Source organism: Aulostomus chinensis, chromosome 20, assembly GCF_037954235.1.
Source record: "Aulostomus chinensis isolate RoL2024-O1b breed Wild chromosome 20, RoL_Achi_v1.0, whole genome shotgun sequence".
Lineage (NCBI taxonomy): Eukaryota > Metazoa > Chordata > Actinopteri > Syngnathiformes > Aulostomidae > Aulostomus > Aulostomus chinensis.
Window position 1 is genome coordinate 21,580,759 of NC_141339.1, and position 25,585 is coordinate 21,606,343.

Here is a 25,585-nt window from a genome sequence, read left to right on the forward strand (position 1 = left end):
ACCGCTTGCTTTTTACGGTGAACTGTTGCAGTGAAAGCAGCGAATCGAAGCAGAAATCACTGCGAAGTTACTTAGCAAACAGTTACAAAAAAAAAGAAAAGATTTGATCTTTGAAATGAAGTAATCAGCTTTCCTACAACAAAATAACTAAATGGACTTCAATTTCATGGCAAAATTAAAGTGAACATTTTGTCTTTTAATTAAAAAAAACAAAACAATACACATTAAGGTTCACCACAAAGAGATCAGTCCAAATTCGACGAAAAAAGAAACGTTTTTTTTTGTTGTTGTTTTTGTCAGTTTTATCACGCAGCACCAAAATAGGAGAAGAGCAGGCGGAGCCACAGACGTGTTTAACTGACTCACAGAGCGCCTGGCGACAGTGGCGGCGAGAAAAACCGCTTACCATCATTGGAATCGACCCGGCGGCCATCTGCCACCCGCGCTGAGACTTTTTTTTTTCCACGTAAAACTTGACGAAACACTGCGGTACAGCAATACAATGAGAACTCAAAGGGACGTGACCCGGGACGAACGACTGCGTTTAAAAATGGCTGCCAGGAAGAAACACCAGGCCTCTGTTTTCTTGTTTTGTTTTGCCACGCCCCCCCCCCCCCCCCCCCGCGCGCTTGTGTGGTCACGTCAGTTCAGGTCAGCTCCTTTACTTTGTCACACATTCTACGTTTCGGAGCTCATCGTCTACGAGTCATCCTCCATGGGCCTGTGCTAACACGTGGCAGGGTTGTGCTGTTCGTGGCCTCCGGTCAGCCGTGGCGGTGCCGCGACAGAGGTCAAAGGTCACAGCGTATGTGTGTCTGTGTGTGAAGTGGCAGGATGGGAGCATTTTGGGGACATTTTAAGGGGACGGGAATGAACAGAAGGGGGTAGGGGAGGGGAAAGGGGTCACTTGAACTGATCGAAAAAGGATGTCTTTGTTAGTTTGGATACTTTTTTATATATAAAGGAATTAATACAAAAAGAAACATAAAGCTAGAATGTATGTGTAGGGGAGTACTGCTGTCCTGTTAGTTCATACCAATATTTTAAGTAAATAAACGGTTGTGTTTCCATAAGCACGTCTCCTCCTGACTTTATTTCATTTCTTTAAACCACTAAAACCTGCCGGGGGGGGGGGGGGGGGTACATCTGTGTGCTGCTTCAAGTGGGCCTCAAGTGTGTGTGTGTGTGTGGGGGGGGGGGGGGGGGGGGGGTCCAAAGAGACCTGGTTTCTGAGGGGCTTGGGTTCAGTGCTCTGTAATGTCATCTGGGCTTCAAGGAGTGAAGTCGGATCAAAACGAGATCAAAGCAGCACTTTGACATCAAAGTCAGAGAGCAGAGAGAGCAGCCGCCGTCTTCCATCCAGCAGCCGGCGTTGATTGCAGGATGTTGCGTTTTCCTTGTGCAAATATTTCTCACTAATCTCAGGATTTCAGATCCGGCGTTGGCAGTATTTCACCATCGTAACCCCCCCCCCTTTTGATTTTTTTTTCTTTATGATAGCAAGACATCTTTTGTTGTAGCAACAGCGAGACATCAAACACCTCTGAGGCGTTCACACGAAGAAAAGGTGGATATATGAGGCAATAAAAGGAGCCTTTCCTAAAAGGAAGTTCTAAACAGGTGGGGGGGGGCAATTTGGCCCTCTTTAAGGTTCAATTTGTCCCGCAAGATGTAAAATAGTTATGAAAATCAGGTTAATTACTGTTGGTTCCCGGGGTTTGTGAGGTTAAAGTGAATTAAAGGCCTTACATAGACCGCGGGTGTCCTGCCGAACCCACAAAACCGTCTGATTTGAACTGAAGCGAGCAATCCTGCCACCTGGTGTCGGCAGGGCGCAACCGCGTAAAAGCCACTTCCCGGTCCGGTGCGGGGCCGTTGAACTCGGCTCTCCCTGACGTGGCGCGCTGCTAAAGGCCCGCCGGTTCCACCGTGGGCTCCGGTGATTGGACGAACTGCGTGACAGTTTGTGGTGGAAATGTAAATACACAGGTGTTGCCGGCACGGTACATTTTATGTAAATAAAGCGAGAAGTGAAACCGAGCGCGGCGTCCGCAGCGATGATTGGCGGCTAGTTGAGGACAGGATCTCGGGTTTGAACACGAGGTAAGAAGTTGAAGAACTGCTACGAGTTATGGACGTGAACTTCATGTACAAGTTCTTTCAGTCCCGCGAGGTGCCACTGATGCTTCCCGGCTGCCGCCTGGCCTGACGCGTCTCTCTCTCTCTCTCTCTCTCTCTCTCTCTCTCTCTCTCTCTCTCTCTCTCTCTCTCTCTCTCTCTCTCTCTCTCTCCAGGTGTGAGCCAGGTCATGCCTCAGATCACGGGCCCCGCCGTGCTACAGCTCGTGCTGCTGCTGTCCGCCGTACCCGCGCAGTACTTCATCTCCCGGTGGTGCGGCACCACGGCGGTGCAGCGCTACCACGCGACCACGCGGTAGGTTCCGGGTCGCGTGCGCGTCAGAGCGGAATGATGCTGGGGTGTGTGTCGGAGGAGTAAAGCTATATCTGTGTGTGTGTGTAATCAATAACTGACAGTCACAACGACGGTGTTTTAGGTTCCTCAGAATGTGGAGGGAGTGGAGAGCCTCGTACCTGAACGGCACCGCGTGGATGGACTGGGCGAACCAGCAGATCTCCAAAGTCAAGTGAGCCACGAGCTCCAGAACCAGCTCAGATTTAACACGGGGTCTCTTCCTGTTGACCAAACTCTGAGGGACAGAAGTGAAGGAGGATTCAGCACTGACCAGGTTTCTGCTCCCTGAAGGTCGTGGGCTGGTGTGGACCAGGAGGGCGAGGAGGCTCAGGGGCCGCTGGCCGTGGAGATGATGATGTTCGACAACGACCGGGGCTTCTTTGGAGGTCTGTGTCTCGTTTCTCACCTGAAGCCAGTTGGGTGTGAGAACTGGACGCTGGCACAGGGTTCAGAAGTCAGGAACAAACCTGTGGAGTTCAATTTTTTGTTTTTTAAAAAGTTTTCATACATCAACAGATGTTTCCATAATAAATGTCCTCAAGGTGAGGAAAACTCATGACAGTTAGTGAGAGCGTGTGTGGAACCCTAGTTGCAGTACAAAGGGGTGTGTGTGTGTGTGTGTGTGTGTGTGTGTACGTACATTGAAGACTGACAGTAGTATACAGAGTGGAGGCACAGACATGAAATCGTAACTGAGACATAAATGTCTTCCTGCAGACTCTGATTTCTAGTCATCCTGTTTTTTACTGGCCGTCACGGTGGTGCAGTGGTCAGCACTGTGGCCTCACAGCGAGAGGGTTCTGGGTTCGAGTCTGCATGTTCTCCCTGTGCCTGCGTGGGTTCTCTCCGGTACTCCAGCTTCCTCCACAGTCCAAAGACATCAAGAGGGGACCAGGTTAATCCAGACTCTAAATTGACCGTAGGCGTGGCTGGGAGAGCCAATGGTTGTCTGTCTCTATGTGTTGGCCCTGCCATGGACTGGTGACCTGTCCAGGGGGAAGGCTGCTGGGATAGGCTCCACCCCACTCCAGGACTCTTTAACAGGATAACAAGTAGAAAATGGATGTTCTTTATTTTTCTATGTTTCTAGAGTTTACCTTCCATAAACTAAACTCTCCACATTTCCTGACTGAATGGATGAAACCTGGAGTGAAACGTAGGTTGGTTTGTCGGTTCCCACGTCTTTTTGGTCACTGCAGTCACACAGCAGACAGCTGGAACTGAAAGCCCATGCAGGGACGGGTTCACAGTAACATCCTCGTCTCCTCTGCAGCCTCCAAGGACGTGCGCAGCCCCCGCCCCCCCTACGTGTTTCTGCGGGTCGGCCAGGTGGTGATGGAGAGGAAGGGCCACAGGATTGGGGTGGTGGTGAGCTGGGACCCTGAGATGCGAGCTCCCAAGGAGTGGATCGAAAAAATGCATTCGGAGGTTAGAAGCCACGGCCGTGCCGACGTGTCATCTTGCCATTAAAGGGCCAGTGTGTGGAATTTAGGATTTTTTTTTTTGTTCCCCACCGCCAAAAACAAAACAAAAACAAAAAAAGAAATCAGTCCAATGCTTTTTTTTAGCCTGACAGCACGAAATTGTTCCTCCCTGCTCAGGTCTCATTTTTCTCAACGTTTGAGTTGCCTTGACCACTTTCACTTACAAGAGCGTCATCAGTCATTTCAGTCAAAACGCACTGAAAAACACGTGACTTATCCTTTAAACGTTTACTTCTCGTCCCCCTCCACATTCACACAGGTGTAAGTGTTTTAAACCCCGATCCCGTTCCTGCAGTCTTTAAGTTGTTTTTTTTTTTTAATTTCTTGACAAACGCTCTTGTGCGGCATCTTTCCGTCTACCACAGAATCATGTGACCCGTGACTGAATGCCGATTGAAGGTTTTCCCACTGCAGAGCAAGCTAACAGGTGTTTTGGCTAGTGGGGTGAGAACTACAGAAATGGATGGTGACCAGCAACTGGTTGTCCCTGGATTCTACACACTTTCCCTTTAAAGCCCTCTCAGTCGGGCTGGGCTCGTTTAACTGGCGTCTAACGATGTGCACGTAGGCTCCTGCAGCTGAGAACACCCCTCATTACAAAGTCCTGTTCAACGGTCCCGGACCCTCCTCACTGTTAGTCGCATACTTGCCTCAGACACAGCTGGAGCGCATTACTGGGATGAGGGTATGTACTGGAAACCACAGCACACACGCACACACACTTGCAGCACCTCTGGGACTCACTGTTGGGTGTTTCCAGCCGGACATCCCCACCTTGGAGAATTACTTCACACACTTTGACGGGGAGCGGTTTGCCCTGCAGCCCTGGCTCAAACAGATCTTCCCCGAGGACGAGACGGAGGACGACTGACCACTTGGGAGGCGCTCGGCGCCCCCCGGTGGTCCTCTGGAAACTGTCGGTCACAAATGAGCGGTTGATAATTTCCAACCTTTCCTTCAGAAATGCTGAAACCATGAACTGGGTTGTTAATGATAAAGCTGAGGGGATCATGAGGGTGCCAGAACCGGTCCAGGACTTGATACAGAGTTTCACCTTGAGAGAAGCGCAGCATCCCAATGACGATGTACCAAATCAGGTGTTTTTACTTAATAAAGTAATATAAGGGGACTTTTACCATACAAATAAATTATCATGATTTCTGCTTTAACTTTATTTGTTTTTGTTTTTCTACTAATTATGCAATACATTAAACCTAGAGAGACATCTAGAGGACGTGCTCTAAATGTCTAACTCTTAACATCCGCATCACTCTTGACGTTTTATTCTGGTAAAATGTGGCGTGCAGACAACACAGCGGCGGCCGTTGATGGATTGGTGGTGGTGTTGTAGGAAAAAAAAAAAAGGTATGCAGAAATTCCTGTGCCCGCACCACTGGAGGGGGCGCAGTGACCAGGAGCCGCAGCCTCCCCAGGCACCTGTAGGCACAGCCGGTGGCGTCGTCAGGGACGCCAACCAAACTGAACCGGTGGTTTCTCCTGGTCACACAAACTGGGTGCTTGAGAGCTGCAGGTCAACAAACAAACAAACAAACCTACAACCCATCTGGACGTTCAGTTCTACAACCCAACCCCAAAACCGAGGATTCACAGGGTCTGCTTGGCGTTTGTCTGCGTCATCACTTCTGGACTGCTGATGTGTTCATCCACACACACGTATCACGAGTGACGCTCTGCCATGGTCGAGCGCCGTGGTAACGCTGGGGTTTGTTCCCGGGACGTTCTGGTGGAGGAGAGTCTCTGTTCAGGGTTTCTTCCTGCCGGTGTCCCTGAGGCTGAAGGAGACGAACACCCGGGAGGAGGCAGTGATTGACGGTATGCTAGGGAGAGGGGCAGCGTCCTGCTCTCCGTCCTCCTCCTCCTCCTTCCTCCACTCCCGTGTCTCCTCTTCTCGGACCAGCAGCGGCACCCCCAGACTTTGTCCCAGGAGCTGACTGACCTGGCTGGCCTTCTGATGAGCGTTTTCTACCGCTGACACACACGCACGCTGCCTACACACACACACACACACACACGTTACACAAATGTGTTAGTAAGACAGTCTCTCTGCTGTCAAGGTGTAGTTACCTCAGCTGACTCAGACACTCTGCGCTGTGGTAGAACTGCGGCGTTCCCACGCGGACGCTCTTGTCGAGCTTCTCCAGCAGAACGCTACATATTCGCTCCATCTTCTTAAAATCCGAGAACGTGACGATGATCTGCAGGGAGCATGACACAGAACCGGCCTGTAACTGTGCCATATACAGGAGCTGATACCTGCGGGGCGCATGTGAAGATGTCAAGGTGACTCGTACCTCTGCGTCCATGTGATACAATTCTTCCTCCCGGTGGAGGAACTTCCTGACCGTGGCGTCCTCGTCCTTCACAGCATGTTGTCTGATCAAAACGAATGAATGGGAAAAGATTGTGCATAAAGTCAATCACTTAACTTGTCATTGAACTGTAATAAAACAAAATAAACCTTCATTCACTGCCACACGTTCCATAAATAACCGATACAAACACATTGTATGTGCAAAAGGGTAAAAAAAACAAGTGCATATGTTCCTGTGCGTAGGAGGAACTTGTTTCTGCGTGTTGTAATTTTCAGTCCCTTTGTTCGAGCCACCATCCCACACCGGCTACCAAGTTTTAACCGATTGATGGTTAAACGGTTTCAGGTGGACAAAAGCAACAAACTCAGAAACAGAACTAAAAAGTGGCAACAGGCAAATTCAGTAAAACCACATTTTGGTAAACTGATGTCAACAGAACATGTTTTGATTGTGTGAAAATACCACAGAGCTAAAAACAACAACAACATAACTTTTTATTTTGTTAAAATGGTTTGGAATTGATATCTTTTTTTTTCTTTTTTTAAATTATAGAATATTTGTGAACGATATTTAGTCCCAAGAGTTAAAAAACAAAACAAAAACAGGTCTAATTGACCGAGCCTGTTAGGGCCCCGTTCCATTTAGAGTCACGGCCTTGTCAGTGTGCCAGCAAGCGTCGTACCCGGGCTCCGACCCACCTGACTACAGCACAACTTCATATGACGTCATCAATCACACCTGCGTTGGCGCTGCTTTGACACGGTTTATTATGATATTGCAGTCGAGCTCTCTGGGTAAGTACGAGGCCTTTTATTATCATTATTACTTTTTAAAAGTACTGCTGCTTTAAATCTACCTCGGCAAACTGAAGGAAAATGAGACGTCCACTAGTTGGATAGTTTAACCATCCCACCAAATAAGTAGGTGAGCTATTATTGCTAATGCTAGTGCACTTAGCTTTTGCTCTGTTAGCTAGCAGCTGGAAGCATTAGCTGCTGCGGCTAACACAACTTTAAGCTATCAACTCGGTGGACGTTTCCGCCGGTGGGGTTTTCACCTGAGGGCTTGGAGGATGTAGTCGAGTCTTCGTGAAACGCTGTTGGTGACCTCGTTGACGGAGTCCTTGCTGTTGGTCACGCTGACCCGCACCGACGCTCTGTCCGCCGGGTAACAAAACTCCGCTGTTCCCGTCACCTGGACCTCTCGTCCCCGGCTACTCTGTCGGCTTACGGGTGCCCCCTCCTTGTCGGTACCGGAGAACGGAAGAGCAGCAGCTGCTTGTGTCCCAGTGAAAACTCTACACGGATTCTCCATAACTGTAGAGATCCAAACTAACTTCCCGCTGCTATGGTGATAGCCGAAATGCACGTCGGGATTCGTAGTCTTTGTCTTACATTCTTCCAGATTGCAGAGAGAAGACATTTCTGGACTTGGAAGACAACTTCTGTGTTTTACTTGTTTTAAAATTATTCTAAAACACTAAAAAATCCTAATAATCATAAATTTAAAGCGATTACATGGTAAAACATTCAAATATTTAAAACAAATTGCTGTGAAAGTAATTGAAGAAACTGATCATTCGTGTCATTTGGTCAGTAAATTTCCATGATTTTCCTGGTTTTTTTTTCGGTAAAATGTTAATTACCACAGTTTATATGAGATGTCTGTGTGCACACGAAGGAAAAAACAAACAAACAACCAAAGTATTTCTGAAAGGTATGTTCACAACCACTTTTCGTGACTTTAAAAGACGTTCTGGCTTTATTCATTTCACATATATGTTTATTGTCTTGAAAATTGCCATTTTCAACTTCCAAACTTTTCTAGTTTTTTTTTTTTTTTTTTTTTTTTAGACCCTTTGAATCCTGGGTTATGTGTAAACCTAATGTACATATGTACTTACATGGTGTCATTAAGTGGCTTTTTTCCAACAAAATCTGGAACATTACTCAGCAGTTTGTTATATTTTACAGTTGACTTTCCACACGTGCTGTGGGGAGACGCATTTGCTGCAAATGACACATTAGCTGAATTCGTTGGGAGTACTTTGATCATCTGCACAGTATTTGATGTAGTATTTCTTACACTGCCATCCTTTGAAACACCTTTTAACATCTACTGCTCCATTTCCTCAGACTGAAGGTCAGTACCGCCTTCTGGTCAGTAGGTGGCAGCAAACTATAACAGGAAAAATATGAAAACCCATGAAGTGACGGGTGCAGGCTTTGTACCTCATGCGCAGAGAACAATGCAGCCATGTGCATAGTAACTTTTATATTCAGAGTCTGGTATTTCATCATTTAGTGAACCAAAAATATTAGAAGTTCATTTTACTGGACATGTTGTCGTGATGTCACTGACGTATCTGGCACCCATCTTGCTATGCACCGTCAGCACGTCATCTAATCACTCCAGATGAATGCACACGGTAGTAAAGCTGCATGATTTATTTTGACTAATATATTGACATGTGATATTCCAGAGAATGTTGTCTCTTACATCAGGAGTCTGATTTTCATTAAAAAAAAAAACCCAAACACAATCTTAATGATTATGGTTTCACTGAAATCTCTTTCTCCTACGTCTGTAGGGGATTGTTCGTCTGCTGCGACACAGCGTGTTACTGAAAATTGCCTTTTCACAAATAATTGGCCTTTAAACAAATATTGCACCTCCCCGCGATTTGAAAATGGCTGTTGGTAAAATGGCGATTTTTTTTTTTTTAGGAGTTTGAAGTAATTGTGCTGCCCTGCGCAGTCGTACACTATTAATTTCCTCCCATTGGTCTTTAGTCTTTCGTGAAATAGTGGAAATAATTATGATCTACAAAGTGGTGACACATTAAAGGGGGGAAAAAAATAAACCTGAACAAATGAGTAGAGGATGAACGCAAATGATCCCACACAGGCGCACCATGTAGTCCCTGCTGGTGTGGGTCGAGAGGAAAAGACGAGTGACTTTGGAAGAGGGTTTATTGTTGGAGCTCCGATGGCAGGTCATGAGAGAGACATCGGTGAGCACGGTCAGAGTTGTGGCGGACAGCGCCGAGTCGGCGGCTGCGGTGCTGTGTGCCTCAGAGCGATACGGACAGGAGCAACCGAGGTGAAGGAGAATGTCGACACGCGAGATGTAAGCAGACTGCAGGGACAGTCCAACAGCAGTCACCCAGAGAGGGAGGGATATTCTAGCTGCGTTTCCCTGCTCAAAACCTCTCATTACAAGGATGAATGCACACACGAGAGTTCAGCCGTGTGGAAACTATAGGCAGTGGTCAACAGAAATGTAGAAAAAGAGAGCAGGTCAGACGGGTCACAGCCCGGAGAAGTGGGCAAGTGCATGTTTGGAGCACGCAGGGAGAATAGAGGCTCGGATGCTTGACCCTGACTCCGGGGTCACCCGGTGGGTCTGCTATGCAGGCGTGGTTTGGGTCCTGGTGTCCCCTTAGAGAGAGAGAAGGGTCACCGCAACCACATGGCGAGTCTTCCTGAGATGGTGAAGCGTTTCCGGCCTCACCGAAGGGGTGGCTACCAGCACCACAATGTCAGGTGACCCGGGGGGTTACAGAATGTTGGGTTGACGATCTGTTTCATCCTCAGTGACCTCGCCGGTGGAACCTTCCAGACCGACGTGGCAGGAGTCTCCACCGCCGTCACATGAACATCAAATGCAGGAATATCTTGTGGAAGAATTGTGATTAACCAGTTAATAGTCAACTGTTGTGCTAATTCTTTCATTCATGTCAAAAGCAAAGGTCGGAATGTTCCAATTTTCAGTTTCTCAAACGTGTTTTTTTATCTTATTTTTTTGTGTTTTCTTGGTCTCGATGGCGGTAAAGTGGAAAACTAAAAATTGTGAACAAAACGAGGCCTGTAATCAAAGAGATAAATCACTAATGAAAGTAATCATGACACCTGCAGCCCCTGTTTTCATCTCCACGGTTCTAGAACCTTCCATTAAAGCCAAAGCACTTTAAAAGCGGTCCTGGAAACCTGTTGTGTGTCACATCAGTCGGCATTACTTCCATTTATCAGTGTGGCTGATAATATTGACTAATTTGTATCAATACGAAGACTTTTTTTACAATGATTAAATTTCCGTTGAAGTTTGTTACTCCAGTGCACTCATGTCCTTATGGAGAGTGCATTCTGTTTTCAGTCTTCCCGCGTCGTATATTTGTCTTTTTCATAATCACTTTGGAGGGATCAGTGTAAAAGGAATAGTGGCTGATATATGAATATCAGTAGGTTTTACTCCTTGATAAAGGTACCAGCGTCAGACCCGGTGCTGGTCAGGCTCCAGCTGTCACCATACGTGCCGTGACTAGGGTGGCCATTTCCACGTGGCCAAAAAAGGAGGACGCTTTGCGGCATTTAGTGAGGAATCATTTTTAACCAGTCTTATGCCATTGGACGATATGCTGTGTTGCGTTCAAGTGCAACTCCATAAAGGAGGACAAATAAGCGCCCTGCTTTAAGCTGCGCAGGACGCCGGACAAGGCATTTAAATTCCGGACTGCCTAAATCCAGACATGTGGCCCCCCCTAGCGTGACTTAAGTGGTCCTGTCCACTTTGGATGTCAACCCTTTTCTCTGTCAGAACACTCAGGTTTGAGGGATCGACGCAAATGTAATTAAAAACAACATCACCCACCAGTTCATGTTAATCCACCGTTCGGTTCGTGACCACCTCTGGAAGTATGTCACCTTCAAAATATAAAAGGAATCCATCTCGAAAGATAGCGATGTCAGCGCTGGAGTCTAGGTCTGATTGAGGTTGAGATCACCACTGATATCTGCTGATGCTGACACCCACATCTGCTTGACTTTTCCTTTCATTTGTCCTCCGCCTGTAATGAAACGTACCGCGTGGAAAGAAATGTTATTTTGCGTGAGCGCTTGCCGTTGTGCTTGGTGAGCCTCCGTGTGTCTCCGTGTTCTGCAGACCCGTTACGTGCCCTCTTCTTTCATGTCGGAGGACAACTGGGAACAGCAGATTTGGTCCAATGTTGGATGCTGGTTTCTTTGAACAGCAGAGTTTGTTTGGTTTCCCTGGAGTATTAAACTGTGAAACTGGCTTTATCATCACAACCCAAAAATACAAGGCCATATTTGTTGTTATTGTCTCCAGTTTCGCCGGTCCCCTGGTACGGTCTGTGAAACCCTAGATCTGATGCAACGCTCGGGCCAAGAAAGATGCGGCACCCTGCAATAGGCTGTTTTCCTTTTGAGGGAGAATGAGGAGGGAGAGCAGCCCCGTTCCTATGTTGTAAAAGTCCAGGACATTTTTCTCTGAATGGCCTACAGGCCGTGTTCATGCTGCACTCGCCACAACTGAGAGGTGACCGACCGAGCACCGAGTTGGGAATGAATTCATTCCATAATGTCCAAGTGAAAAATGACCTTTTGGAAGGGGGCGTGGCTTGAAAGCTCCCTAATGACCTTACAGGTGGCCGTGCATGTCCGTGACGGCCAACGGTTGCTGCCCACTCATCTGCAGCGTCGTCTCGTCGCTTGTTGAGTGCGGCGTGTCTGATGTCGGAAATCTCCGGGCTGAAGTCGTGACTCCCGAGTGGTCCTGAACGTAGCGTCAGTGTCTCCTCCAAGCCAACTGTTGCTCACGTGCTACATTCATGACTGTTGATAAGCTGGGAAAAAGGAAGTGAACCCTGTTGGACTCAGATATCGGTGGCGTCTCTCCACAGCTCCAATTCATTTAACTTGGATGTCACTTAAAGAGAGGGGAAAAAAACAATCGTAATCGTAGTAAACGCATTTCTTTTTTTCTTCTCAAGTTGGGGGTGCATCACTGCCTCCTGCAGATCTGGAGTGTGAACGCAGAAGTTGAAATGGCATCTTCGACGACATGTTTTCTTACCTTTCAGTCTAACTTTGAGGTTTTGTTGGATTTTGGCTAAACGGCTGTCGAGTGCAACCGCTGTTCTGGAGTGTGACCTTTTTTTCTCCCCCCCCCCCCCCCCCCGAGTTGACCGTGGCGCGAACACAAATGATGTTGAAAGTCAGAAATCTCTGGGCCGAAATTCCGACTTCCAAGTTATCTTGAACGCAGCATTAACACTACATGCTTCCACCCTTCCGTGTGTAACCGTGCGCCGCAACACGACCCTCTCTGAGATTGTAAATCCTTAGAGCAACATAGTTGAGGGCTGTGACGTTGTGGTAAATGAACGTGGCGGTAACTTATTTGTCCAGTTGGCAATCATCGTAAGGTTACCAACCACTTACACAAACAAAGGTCTGCTTTAACCTTTAAACCACTCATTCTTTTTCTCTCCATATTTCCACAGTTCTTATAGTGTCTGCTACGTGTTGAAAAGATTTATGTAAACCGAAAAAAAGGTTAGAAAAAAAAAAAGAAAAGAAGAAGAAGAAGCTGGGTAAACTGAGCTGAGGTGGGTTTACCCTCCACTGCATCCCTGGATGTTGGGTGAAAGGTCTGGGGGTCCTCGGAGGGAGACTGCAGCCACGTAGGGAGAAGGATTCGACTGTAATGGTCTCTGAATCTGTTGATTTCTCCCTCTCACTCTTTTTGCTTTTTCAGATGAAGTAATAAAGTTAGCTTGTTGGAGGGCCTCCACGTCTCTCCATAGACCACAATCAAGCCCAGCGCATTTTTTATTGCATTTTTATTTCATATTGTCCAAGAAATCTCCAGACTCCCTCCTGTGCCTGTTGCCATAAATCGTATATTTTGACTGTATTTCTTCCACTCCGCGTTTTTTATTTATGGGTGAAGGCGATAAAACAGGCAGCGTGCACTCAGTGTGTCCACAGCTGTCATCTGTCTAGAACTTTATTGTGAAAGGGAAGAAAAAGTCAAGTTTCATTTTTTTTTTCCTGTAATTTCGCTCCACAACTCTCTCCCTCCCTGTTAAAAACACATGCTGGTAGAGGCAGAAAACACAATAAATGGGGATTTTTGGTTGTTTACGTCTCCAGACTCAGCTGGTGATCATTGTCTGGTCAGCAGGAGGGACTCTGATCATTTTCAGCTTGAGTTGCTGGAAGGGTCAGACATAAACCAGATTAATGACCTGAGTAATTGTGTCTTTGTGTCTGTTGTCGTTGGGCTTGATGTCGTCGTGATGGCTCTTGTTTTAAGGGCCGAAAGCTCTCGCTGTGGCGTACGATGACAGCTCGAACAGATAAAAGCTCCTTCACTGCGTTTACGCTCGATTTCTCTAAAAAAGCGGTGAAAACTTTTAACCTTGCGTACCTTTTGAGGTTCCGTCGGTACAACTCTGAGGACGCCAGCACCAGGCCATCCATCTTGTTGTTCCACTTTGTTCCTCAAGTGGTGTTGGTGAGTCCCAGCATCTCCAGTTCCCTCCAGATCGAGCTCCTCCTGCTATCACCTCACTGACTGTGAGATCTTTGCTCACGCGGAATGGAAGCACGGAGACTATTTTGGTGGGTTCGTGTGCTGTAAAAGTACTTGTGGCTGCTTTGGTGTAGTCGGGAATATGAACCTAGAGTAAAACCTTGCGAGCATTTTGAGTCCTGGTACATTGCGCCCAGTCTTAGCGTGTCCTAGGAGGAGAAGTTTAGCTGGTTTGAATGTTTGGAGTCGTTCCTGCTGGTCGGCCCAGCGACGAGACGTTGACCGCTGAGTTCTCTGCGTGTCAGGATAGAGTCAGGGGTATTTTCTCATGTCGCTCAGCCCCACAGCGTCCATCTTTGTAAACAGCTCGTAGTCAAATAAACAGTCCTGCCCACCACCACTCTCCACTCAAATAATCACTGAGCAGACCTCTGGATCTGCAGATGTTGACAAGGCAAAGCACAGGTGTAATTAATATTGTTAATTAACAGAGGACTACATTCCATCCTGGCCAGACAAGCGAGGGAGTGAATGGGTTTCCAGGACGTGCTAATGGAAGAGAGCCGTCAGTACAGGGGGATGCCTGCGCTTTTGCTGCAATTGAAGTCAAAAATGTGTGCCGTGAGCAAGGGTTGGTGAGTGTGGTCGCAGCCTTCAGCATGGCTGGGAGGGGATGTCATGTGACTGGCTGATGCATGTCCCTGTAAACATGGGAAGGCACAGGGTTATGACAGAGTTATTAAAATAAATAATTTTGGGGGGGAGGGGAAGAGAACATTTAGCAAGGATGTGGAACTTCTCTTCATTTCCATTCGTGGTCTCTTTACAGTTCACTGATGAGAGGTTTCCACGTTAGGCCTATATATGCACGGGCGCGCGCACACACACACACACACACACAGAGAAACATTTGGGCACAGCTGAACCTGTTGTAAAGACCTCATAAAGTCTCAACATCTGTTTATTGCGAATGCCTGCCTGTGGTTTCTGTAACAGACACCCACCCAGATAAATACACGCGCGCGCGCACTCACACACAGAGTGGAGGGTCTGTATCTTTTAACTACTTTCCCTCCTCATGCATGCAGGTGTCTTTGCTGAGGACGTAACGGAAGAGGGGTTTTTGCCCGCCGACGTGTCAGGCGCGTTTTTACAGACGGCGCGATAAGAAAGGCTTACAAGTAAACACTGATTTCTCAAAACCTGACAATCAGTACAGCCGGAGCGAATCAATACTGCGACTGGGTCCCGGACACGGGAGCAGAGATGGTGGGAGATCAATTAAGAAAAGAAAAAAAAGAAGACAAGAAGAACAGGAAGATCAGGGGATTCCACAGAAGTAACAATCACGGAGTGGCGTTGTTGTGATCGTGTGGTGTTGAGTGTTTAAACGTTTGTGACTGAAAATGATCAGGAGGTTGATGCTCATTGACGTCAGTGCCATTTTACACCTCAGGTGTGTTCTTAAATATAGAGCCAGTGCTTGTCTGTCTCAATGTGTTGGCCCTGCCATGGGCTGCTGACCCGTCCAGGGTGACCTCCGCCTCTCACCAGAAGGCTGCAAGGATAGGCTCCACCCCCCCACCCCCCGCGACCTTAACAGGATAAGCGGCAGAAAATGGATGATGAAGGATTAACATGAACCAAACACTGACTCTTATCCACCATGTTTCTGCGCTTGCGGTGTCCATTCTGCGACTCTGAGAGGAGTCTTTCTGCTTGTTTCAGCGTCACGTGAAGGCAACAATACGTGTCTGTCGCACAAGTCAACAGGTGTGTGTTTTATGCGTGCTGTGCATCATTAGTAGTAATGACCTCCACGCTGACATGCTCCATATGTTTGTGACTGGCGGGACAGTGGACACACTCTGTCTCACATTACCGTGATAATTTAGTTTATAATGCCACTCCTCATCTCTCTTTCTTGTCTTTATTTCTCGACAATTTCCACCTCTTTTCTCTCCATTTTTCCCCTGCAGATCTGCGTTTTTAAGGCCTAGTTGGGTTTCAGGGCTCTATTAAAACTTCAAAGCTGGTGTTTACTACTGTAACTGGAGCTAGTCTGCACTGGAGCTCGCACTAATGAGTGCACTGCCTACACATCACATACTCGGACGCACGGGAAAAGAAACGTATAGACTCAGTCAAAGGCGTGCACGCGCAAAATCACACACAGCAGCACATGTTGCCCTCATGGAGGCTGTGGCGGTATTTTCCCTCCGAGCCCGTCGTTACTACACGAATCATGTCTCTCTGTGTGCCAAAGATCTATCACAGATTTAACGAGCCTTTCAGCGCCGCGTCCCCGTTCGTTCCCCCTCTCACGTCTCCGCTGGGATTCCTTTCTAAGATCTCAGCATTTCTTCGTCGTCTCTTCGATCAAATAAGCCAGTCTACGTTTCCTGAGAGTCTGTTTACAGGATTCTTACCGTAGTTGATGGCAGAGATTGCGAGCGCACTCACAGAGCAAAGCCTGACTTTGATTCTTTCAGCATGCTAAAAAAAAAAACAAAAAAAAGTACCCGTGATTGTTAATTGACTAATGCGAAAAATATTTCTCTGAATTTGGGCGAGAATTCAAACCGCAAAGCTGTCGTTGGTTTCCATCAGCGGTCCGGTCTGGATCTTTGGCAGACACTGAGCGATTCTAATTGTGTTAGCATGTGTATAAATCAGGCTGGGGCAGTTTGAAAAGACATCATAATAAAGTGTTTAATTTCGGTCATTACTGATCGTTTTAATTGGAGCTCAAGAAGAAAACAATGTGCGCGATCAACGGCGCGGGGCAGGTGCCGCTTTTCTTGGTACCAGAAATGACGGGAGCCACTAAAATATTGCTTCATACCGAGAAACCCAGGTACACCTGATTGTTGGAGGCCCTGCGTAAGGGGAGTGACATTGTGAGTCATGCTGTAATTTAATGTAATTGTTGTCGGGCTGGGATTGGCCAAGTGCTGCTTTTGAGATGAGTGGATCTATTTCTTGTTCCTGGTATTCTGTTCATGCGTTGTGCCGTCAGCTGCAGATGAGACTGTCTGCATTCCTTCATTTATCCACGGTAGAAGTGTCGCTCCACACGGCGCGTCTTCCACTCTCATGTACATCTTTTTTTTTTTTTTGGTGCCGCTAAATTATGAATTGTGCAAACATGTACAAAATACATGTCTGCAATTCCACGCGGTGTGTAAACCCCCGGGCCTCTCCGCACTTGTCAAATATAGTTACTTCAGATCTCAAGTGGATAGGCTCGCCTCCCACAGTGGACAGAAACCTTTCAGGGCATCAAAAATAACCAGAGAAATCGTTAATGGTTTCACTGCGTTACTTTCCGTAAACCTTTTATAACAAATTAGAATTTAATAATGTTTGTGGAGTCTTCGAGGGTTCTGTGGTTTTGACCTTCCTCTCCGGCGTGTCCTCGGATGTCTGACATTCCAGAGTAAACACAAAAACAAACAAGCGAGACAGCGAGGCCTGGGATTAGACGGGTGGTAGAGATGTATTTACACTATGTCAAATTGTGTGTGTGTGTGTGTGTGTGTGTGTGTGTGTGTCAGGGTTTTTGATAAGTTGTGGTTTTGCTGTAATTAATTTTCTAAGAAAGTTGTGCTTTTCTTCCCTCAATCCCTCAATTGTAGTTTATCTGATTTGCAGTCTAATATTATTCTTTGCTCATTTAAAGTGCCAATTAATTAGCTTGAAGCTGCACAAAAAAAGAGGACTTTTGTGGTCTCAGTCATAAATGTAGAGGAGAGGGTTTCAGTTCTGGCTTTTATAAGTTTGACTTCGGTACAGGAGCCGAGGCCGGGACTCGCCGGACTGAAGGGTGGGGAGCCGGGGCTCCGAAATCCAAACCTCCAAACGTTTATTATTACCCCGTTTGCAGCCGACTTGCCTTCAGGGGAGAATCTCCAGCAGTGACCCTTGGCCCTATACTGCTCAGCTCCCTCTGCGCCTCCCCCCCGCTTGAATTTGCGGTCCAAATTGTTGAAAGAAGAATAAAGGAATACAAGAGAACAATATCTGAGGTCATCTGAGCTGAGGCTGCAGTGTTCCGGAGAGGTTTTTGAGAAAATGAGTGAAGACCTCACAGCTTCTTTTCATCCAGGGTGATAAAAGCGGGGCTCCTCCAAGATTTTGCAGCCCTCTTTCTTCATTCTTCCCCTGTTTACTTCATTCTTCTTCCCTCTCAGGAGCAGAGGGGAGTCTGTTGCCCGTTGGCACTGCAGATGATAACGCACACCCCCACCCCCTCCACCCCCAACCCCGCCTCTTAGGGCGCACACACCTGCACAAGCTGCCATGACAAGGAGAACCATGTGTCCATCAAATTGATGCCTGAAAGAACCTGTTCCTGTAAACACACACACACGCACACACACACACAAAGACTCACAGTGGACTGGGGTCAAGGGTTAAAGAACCCTATTTCCTGTCCAGACAGACGAGGGTTGAACACCCCTCCTCTTATTCCCTCTCTCTTTCTCTCTCTCTCTCTCGTCTGATATTTCAGATGTGATTGCTGCTGTGGCTGTGATGGCCGCCGTGTTGCCTTACTTCATCCAGACCGATTATAGTCATTGGTTATCTTCTCAGTGTACCTCTTTAAAACAGTTACCATCTTTTGGAGGGTGACGTGCTTTTTTTCTTTTCTTTTTTTTAAAAAATTAAACCATCCTCCCCAGAACCAGAAAAGAAGATGCATGCATTCATGAGGGAGCTTAGACCAGCTAACCGCTAGTTAGCTTAGCATTACGAATGAAAACGGAGGCGCCGCCTGAAATCACCGTGCCCTTCCTTTAAGTCAGGAAAGTAGTTCCGCCTTTGTGTCTCATAACTGTAAGTTAATACAGAGCTAATATTTTTTCCTCCATCTTTTTATAATGAATGCCGACAGTTTTGTTCAAAAGTGCATTTGTTTTTGTTTTTTCTCTCTCTTTTGGCAATGGTATGCTAACACTTCCCATCCACTACCGTTCATAGTGCTAAGCTAAGTTCCCGTCAACCTGTCGCTGTGGGTCTGAGCTCCCCAGTGCCCACACAGAGGGGAGAAGGGTATCCATCTCCTTCTACAGGCAAATCAGCGTATTTCCCCCCAAAAGTTGGTGTGCTCCTTTAGCTGCGGAGCAAAGGCTGATTTAATAATAAGGGTTGGAGTAAGTTAATCTCTGAAAAGTTACCATGTGTTTGTTCTTACTGCCCTCAAGAGCTTCATTAAAAGGGCATAATCTTATGTTACACGCATCTGAAAAGACTTTGGCAAGGGATTCCCATTAGTCACTATTGAAACCAGCTCCGCAAAAAATACAATTATATCAAACCAGCAGGCTACATAGAAAAAGAACCCAGGAAGAAGTAGTTTTCACATGGTCAAGTATATATCTAGATATGGTTTCATGCGTTTGAACAAGTAATTTATCCTCCCGTTTTTAACCAGCCTCAAAACTGGACACATCCCTCGCAAACTGATACAAATGGTACCCACCTTTCAGAGTATAGTAGACGAGTCTTTTGCCCGTGTCTGCGAGCGAGCGAGCGAGCCTCTGTGGTGCAGGCCTGCTCTGGTAATGACCTGTGAGATTAATGTGAAGACTTATTGATGTAATGATGGAGCCATGAAAGAGCACTCGGGGCCGTGGTTTGGGCCCAACACATGAGCCTAATGGACTCGGTGTTTGTCTGCATGCGTTATTTTCTGTGTGTGAGTGTGGCTTTGGACAGAAACAGATGAAATTAATTGAGAGGTTTCATAAGTAGGAACCTTGGGAACTCAGTCTGTATATTTGTTACTCATTGAAAATACCTGTCCTTAGGTGTGTGTTGATGTATTAATGTGTGTGTGTGTGTGTGCGCGTGCACGGCATGCAGCTGCCCAGTGCTTTTCCTCGGTTACAGGGCGGTGCAGCTGCGGGGCAGCTTGGTCGGAGGCAACGTAGGGGGAGGTTGAGTAAATATGACCAAAATTGAAGTGCTACCTTCACGAGTCGAGCCCTGCTGCATCTGTGTCTTCTCCCGTGAGGACCAGCAGGTGCTGACAGGACCCCTTCATCTCTCCACTCCCCATATTTTGCGTGTGAATGCCAGTAGGCTTGATCTCTGTCGAGTGGGTCCGATTTTTGAAGTGATTGACAGCCGGGCAGTCACTGGGGCGATTGAGAGCAGTTGTGGGAAGGGAAGGACCTTACAGCCTCGCCGCTTTCATCCCTAAGGGGGATTTCTACAGTGAGAAAAATCCAGAGAGAGAGGAAGAAGAGAGAGAGTCTAAACAGAATAACAAGACGCACAGAGATGTAGCTCAGGAATAAATGAGCCTAAAACGGTTGCAAAATATCAGACGTCTGTTGGTTGGAGATAAAATGGACTTACTGATAAAAAAGAGGTCTTACTTCTTTATAATCATGTTTCCAATTCCCTCATCTCTCATGGGTGGGAAAACCTGGGGACTGTGGAGGTTTATGGGAAATGGCTCATACTCCGGGAGTGATGTCATTCATAGGAGACGGATCAAGCTCTCCCTGCCTGATACGGCAAAGGGAGGGAGAGTCGTAGGACCTCAGCCGAGAAAAACTCCGGTCATTCCAGATCTTTCTTGTCATTCATGCTCCCTTGAATTCCCTCCTTGTTTGTAGCTCATGCTAAGAGGGCTCCAGGAAGACGGTGCTGTCATTTTAAACAAAAAACCCTCATTTGGCTTCATTCACGTGGTTCGCTCGGCGAAGTCGCACGTCCTTACATTTGTGTGGTGAGCTCAGATTTTTGCAGACAGAGTTTATGGACACGGTTTCTCAGCCAACCACCCAGAACGCCGTTGTATTTTCTTCTTTAATGCACAGATTAATGCCCCATAAACAAACGCATCTTGAATATTTCTTCAACCACAGGATTGGGACTGTCGAGACGCTTTGCAGGGACTAACAGACATATCACGGTACGGCAGTTCCGCAATGTCCGATATCGCAACAAAATAATTTTACGATGCGCCGCGATACCTACGCGACTGAAGAAGGAAAATCAACCCCGAAAAATGCAAACCGCTTCATCGTGTAGCTCACTACAGCAGCTCCATCCAAACCAGGAGGCTCAATACTCGTCTCTTCAGTTCAAACGCATGGATGAAAAATAGGGGTTTCTTTAGAGCCCCGATGGAGATGATTTCTCAACAGTTGTCAAAAATGGCGATTGTATTGATGATAACAACTGATATTCTGTACCAGTGTATCGATGCCTTTTTGTAGAGGGAAGTGTCAATATTGTGTCCCGTATTAAAAGACTTCCCCCTCAACCTCTTCATGTGTTACAGGCGTCCGGAGCTGAAGCGGCGAGGAGGCTCACGTAAGCCAGGCATGAACCGAGCGGCTGTTCTGCATCACTGCGGTCCTCAGAGGAGACGTATCTGTCTATAAGAAGTTGGGGGGTAAGTGAGTAAAATATTCTTTCCCGAGACGTTGCTGTTGTGTTTATGTGCAGGAGAGACGTCCTGGATGTGTCCGCCAGGGCAGCTCAGGGGAGAGAAAGAAAGAGAGAGAGACGGGCCGCTGGCCATCTGGGTTTAGAGGTGTCTTTAAATGGCAGAGGTGTAAATCTACCGGCCATGTGCTGCAGGGGACGTCCCTTCCTCTCCGGCCCGCAGACCTGCTCACAGATCAATAAAGTTAACTCAAAACATTCACACTCTGCCATCTGAAATCAACCATTTAATGACTTGCTGTTCCTGTAAAAGTGGAAAAGGCCCCCTCAGATTTATTAGAATAGAGAGAGGGGGGGGGGGGTAGAGAGAGAGGTAGAATTCCAGGGTGACGGAGGAAGAAGGAGAAATAAAAACTGCGGCTCCCTTCTATTTAACACTCACCACAGTGCAACAGCTCTCCATGTCCCCACTGAAACAAACAAACCCCAAGTCGAAGAGCGGCAGGTGTGTTGCGTCACACTTCTCCTTGACGTTTCAATCACGTTTGCCGAGCACGCACACGATCTCCTGCAGCAGCAGGCCGCTGGTTTGACTGCCTGCTGGCTGGACCGTTTACAGCACGTCACCCCCCGAAGCACCTTTACCGCCGTCTCACTCCACTGTTGCTGTTTTAAAATGCCCCCAGAATAATATTGAAACAATAACTGATACAGGGCATAACTCACTTTTCAAAAAAAAAAACTTTATTAACTCTCAAAAATGCCAAGAAAAACCTGCAGTATTTTTGTGAATAACCTCCCGAAGCCGGAGAGTTTTCTGAAACACTTGAGTTGACAGCGTCTGCTAAAACCTTTATTTCTCTCTGCAGTGGATAGAATCATGAATAAAACTTTTCTTTTTCTTTTTTTTAAAATTTTTGCCTTCTATTTAAAGTTTTTTTATAATCAATCAAAAAGTTCAATTAACACCATAAAGAAGGTGGAAGTGGCATCAGGAGAAACATGCAAACTTAGCCAGAACCGTCCGTCTGTTACATCGGGTCTAAGTGGGCCAAACACTCTAGCGGGACATTGCATGTAATGTTCTCAGAATGTTTTCCAGCTAATTGCAGAAGTGGCTCAACAGTGTTTTTCATCAAACTCATGAAGGTTTCAGTCACGGTGTCGTCGTCGCTCTGTTTCCCAAAGGTCTCCAGAAGGGATGATGCGCGACGAGCACCTGGACTCTGCTGAAACCCTCCTGAGACTCGCTCCTCCTCGTTTGTGTCAATTCAATGAAGGAGAAGAGGAGAAGCAGGTCCTCCCGGCGCTGCCCTCTGTTTGGCTCGACTGAATGAATCCATTCATGTGAGTCACACTGAGCTGGACTTTATGAGTTGGAGCCGCCGCAGAAATGAGCTCTCATTCTGCCCTTTTGTCTTTCCTGGACATTTGGGTCTTGGCTTCCTTTTTCCGTCGTAAACATCTCCGCCTGCTCGTGGGGTTTCCTGAGCTCCTCCACTATCCGTTCCCAGGATGCGGCCCACAAAGGCACCTTGTTCATCCACACACACACACACACACACACACACACACACACACACACACCACTGTTTACCTGAGAATCACCTGATGATTGCTTTATGCTGATGGAGTGTTCTATTTACTTCCCCCGAATCTCTCACCCTCTGCTCCCTGGGGGCCACACAGGAAGAGGAAGTGAGACAGATGAAATCGTCCCTGTTACGGAGGTGTATTTTTTTTGTGGGGGGGTTACGCGACCGGGTTGTGAGATAAATCCCTCCAGCAGCTGTCGGGGTTTCATGACTTTGTGATACCTGCACATTCGGCTTTATGGCGGCTGCAAAGAAAATCCTACATGCTAACAAGCCCGCATGGAAACAATTAGACAGTGGACCAGGCAGGGGGCCGTGTCTCCTCAGGTGTGATGTTGTGGGACATTTGGGGTGACAGGCGCTGACAGTTGTCTGCACAGGTCACGCTGCATGCTGCACCGGCCAGCTGATGGCGTCCTGATTACCTGGGTGGGGGTATGGGGGGGGGGCATGTCAGGTTTGGGGAGGCGGATGATTTGAGGAGCCCGCGCCGCTCTCTGAGAAGTGGCCAGACATGTGTGAGGCGCTTGCGTGTTTGTGTTGCTAATAGGAAGTTTGCGAGAGCGTGTGTGAGCTTGTGTGTTTATGCTGCTAATGGGGGTTTAATTTGATAAGCGGTTGGCGGATTTGTCAGCGCTCAGTTGGGATGGAGGGAACTGGGCTCTGTATATTTTGGGTAAACATGGTGAAATTCACTCCAGGTTTCCACTCTTTGTTTCACCCTCGCTGCCTGTAGATCTCAGTGGTTTGACAAGATCTGGTTAGACAGATGTGTGACTGTGGCTTCACTAAGACTTTTTTTTTTTTCCTTTTGAAAGTAGCATTGTATGAATGTTCTGGCTGCATCAGAGCTCTCGGTGGAACAAGCTCCAAAAAAAACCACAGACGGCGGTTAATCCCTCCATTCTCACTGAGGGGAAATGAACGGAATATTCTTTCTGCCACTCGTGTAAACGAATTCATCGAAATGTTGTCTTATTCAGAATGAGGTCAATAATCAGATTTTTACCGGTCCTGTAAACGTCAGTGTTTTGATGGAGGTGCTTACACGAGTCCTGAACCCACGAGTCCTGAACCCACGAGTCCTGAACCCACGAGTCCTGAACCCACGTGTCCTGAACCCACGTGTCCTGAACCCACGTGTCCTACGTTGGAGTTCCCCTCCGGAGTCTTATCTAGAAAAACTTGTGTCTCCTTGCTACTGTGGAATATTTTGAGTGGGTTTTTTTTGTTTTTGTTTTTGTTGTTTTTAAAAAATATATAATTATGCACAACGCTGCTATGAGCTGAGTTCATAACAAGTCACTCAGCAGATTAACTGCCGTACAGGTGAAAGGCGAAACATGCCTACAAACTGGAAGTGGGACTACACCCCCCAATTAGGACCTGTCCATCAGTTGCTCTCTATTAGATGTCTTGAATTCAGGAATACCCCCCCCCCCCCACTGCATGTCTGCACACTGAATTCATAAAGCACTTGTCACATACTTGGTTGTCAATGGAGACAGAAGTTTTAACAGGAAGTTCTGCAACCCGTTCACTTACAGAAGTTTGAACACACGGTTCAGTGCAGTCCAAGTCGTCTTCATCCGGGGTGTCTCAGTCGCTCGCAGCAACGCTGTATTCCGTTGCTAGCGGCGCGCTGGCCGCTCATCGTATGCGGAGGGTCATGTGAAGAGGTAGCGAATGCAGATTAAAACTGTTCCCATCGCGGACAAAAACCAGATGTTGTCAGGTTTTGTTTTGTTTTTTTGGGTTTTTTTTTTTTTTGGGCCAGTGGGAAAAAGTCTAATGTGGTAGAAAAGCAACACCGCATTTGTCGAATGTTTCCCAACACCCTTAAAGAGTTTAATTGAAAGCTAGAGAGGTGTGTGTTGAAAGCCTGCTCATATGGGCCTGTGGAGAGGGGTTAGTATGGGAGACATATGGAGTTAGCGGGTGACGCTGGAGGGGCTGTAATGTAGTCACAACAGAGGGTTCAGAGCCAAAGGAAGCAGGGGTCTCTCTCCTTCCTAAACAGGATGGGAGGATGAGACCACACGCACGGCGCGCTGTATACTGTATATGTATCTACGTACAGATCAAATAGACTCTGCTGTATTTGATTCTTGTACCTATGATCTTTGGTTGACCCTTAAGTTCCTTTCGCCTTTCTCCTTCTCAAACACACACACACGCACACACACACACACACACGCACTGTTCTTGTCTGTACAGAGCACCATAATCCCAAAGGAACCGAGTCTCTGAATGCCTTCTCTGTTTTTCTCTAATCTTTTTATTTCTCCTCCCCGGCCTCCAGCTCCTCTTCCTCCTCCTCCTCCTCCTCCTCCTTCTCACTAGGAAGTGGACAGAGATAGAGTGTAATCAACACAGATAAAGGTACTTTCACTTGAGAAATTGAATCCGTCCCAATTTACTCATGAAAGTAGAGCCATCAGTTCCTCTTCGTTCCGTCCGTGATGTTTTGAATCCTTCAAAACCAGATGTTGCATCTTGTGTATTTAAGATGTGTAGAAATAGAAAGTGTGGTTTTGACGAGCAGCCAGCCTCCATCCAGAAGGTATTTACTGACCGTTGACTAGCGGTAGCTTAGCTGTGGTGACTGCACGCAGCTGGTGGGTTCACACACTCTGAGGGAAGCCAGGTTATTCCTGGATGCGGGCTTATCAGTGGCCAACGTTAGCATGCCCGCTAAACACGCGAGCTGGGATACAAGAAGTGGACGTGAGCTCATCTTTGAGGGGTTGAAGCTGACGCCGAAACAATTGAAGCTGCAATATTTCTAATGGCCAGTAGGGGGCAGCTCCACTGACTGTCAGTAAGAAAATGACCCATTTCCTCAAGCTAAGCTAGCTTTTCGCGTGCTTCTTTTCATGAATTATCGTGACCCTAAAAGACGATAGCTGTTGACGGGTTTCAAGTGAACGTTCCACTGCGCGGTGCCCTCAAACGT

At 47.2% G+C, this 25,585-nt stretch overlaps 2 protein-coding genes and 1 long non-coding RNA gene across 4 annotated transcripts; 2 read left to right on the forward strand and 1 right to left on the reverse strand.

Annotated features, from left to right (window-relative positions):
• The first annotated feature begins 1,717 nt into the window (after window positions 1-1,717).
• LOC147243240 (uncharacterized) lies at window positions 1,718-5,125 on the forward strand. Of its 2 annotated transcripts, XM_086190109.1 has the most exons (7): window positions 1,718-2,103; window positions 2,295-2,433; window positions 2,555-2,644; window positions 2,764-2,858; window positions 3,746-3,900; window positions 4,525-4,641; window positions 4,717-5,125. In XM_086190109.1, the coding sequence occupies exons 2-7, from the start codon at window positions 2,309-2,311 to the stop codon at window positions 4,825-4,827; spliced, it is 693 nt and encodes a 230-aa protein (XP_086046235.1). In that variant the 5' UTR covers window positions 1,718-2,103; window positions 2,295-2,308; the 3' UTR covers window positions 4,828-5,125. The 2 variants fall into 2 exon arrangements, with proteins under 2 accessions (XP_086046235.1, XP_086046236.1); XM_086190110.1 differs by lacking the exon at window positions 1,718-2,103 and having other exon boundaries at window positions 2,346-2,477.
• irak1bp1 (interleukin-1 receptor-associated kinase 1 binding protein 1) lies at window positions 5,091-7,641 on the reverse strand. Its single transcript, XM_086190108.1, has 4 exons — window positions 7,347-7,641; window positions 6,269-6,350; window positions 6,042-6,172; window positions 5,091-5,965 (listed from the first exon to the last, which is right to left on the reverse strand). Exons 1-4 carry the CDS (start codon window positions 7,601-7,603, stop codon window positions 5,719-5,721), a joined length of 717 nt encoding a protein of 238 aa, XP_086046234.1. The 5' UTR covers window positions 7,604-7,641; the 3' UTR covers window positions 5,091-5,718.
• LOC147243242 (uncharacterized) lies at window positions 6,960-25,004 on the forward strand. Its single transcript, XR_015110680.1, has 3 exons — window positions 6,960-7,083; window positions 20,928-21,041; window positions 22,223-25,004. It is a non-coding gene; the product is annotated as an uncharacterized LOC147243242 (long non-coding RNA).
• The last annotated feature ends 581 nt before the right edge of the window (window positions 25,005-25,585 follow it).

Excerpts from the sequence above, each read along its gene's own strand:
- LOC147243240 (XM_086190109.1), top strand. The coding sequence starts at position 2,309 with ATGCCTCAGATCACGGGCCCCGCCGTGCTACAGCTCGTGCTGCTGCTG. Across the intron at positions 2,645-2,763 it reads CAGCAGATCTCCAAAGTCAA|GTCGTGGGCTGGTGTGGACC; the intron begins GTGAGCCACGAG and ends TGCTCCCTGAAG. Across the intron at positions 3,901-4,524 it reads TCGAAAAAATGCATTCGGAG|GCTCCTGCAGCTGAGAACAC; the intron begins GTTAGAAGCCAC and ends ATGTGCACGTAG.
- irak1bp1 (XM_086190108.1), bottom strand. The coding sequence starts at position 7,603 with ATGGAGAATCCGTGTAGAGTTTTCACTGGGACACAAGCAGCTGCTGCT. Across the intron at positions 6,351-7,346 it reads TACATCCTCCAAGCCCTCAG|ACAACATGCTGTGAAGGACG; the intron begins GTGAAAACCCCA and ends CGTTTTGATCAG. Across the intron at positions 6,173-6,268 it reads TGTATCACATGGACGCAGAG|ATCATCGTCACGTTCTCGGA; the intron begins GTACGAGTCACC and ends TGCTCCCTGCAG.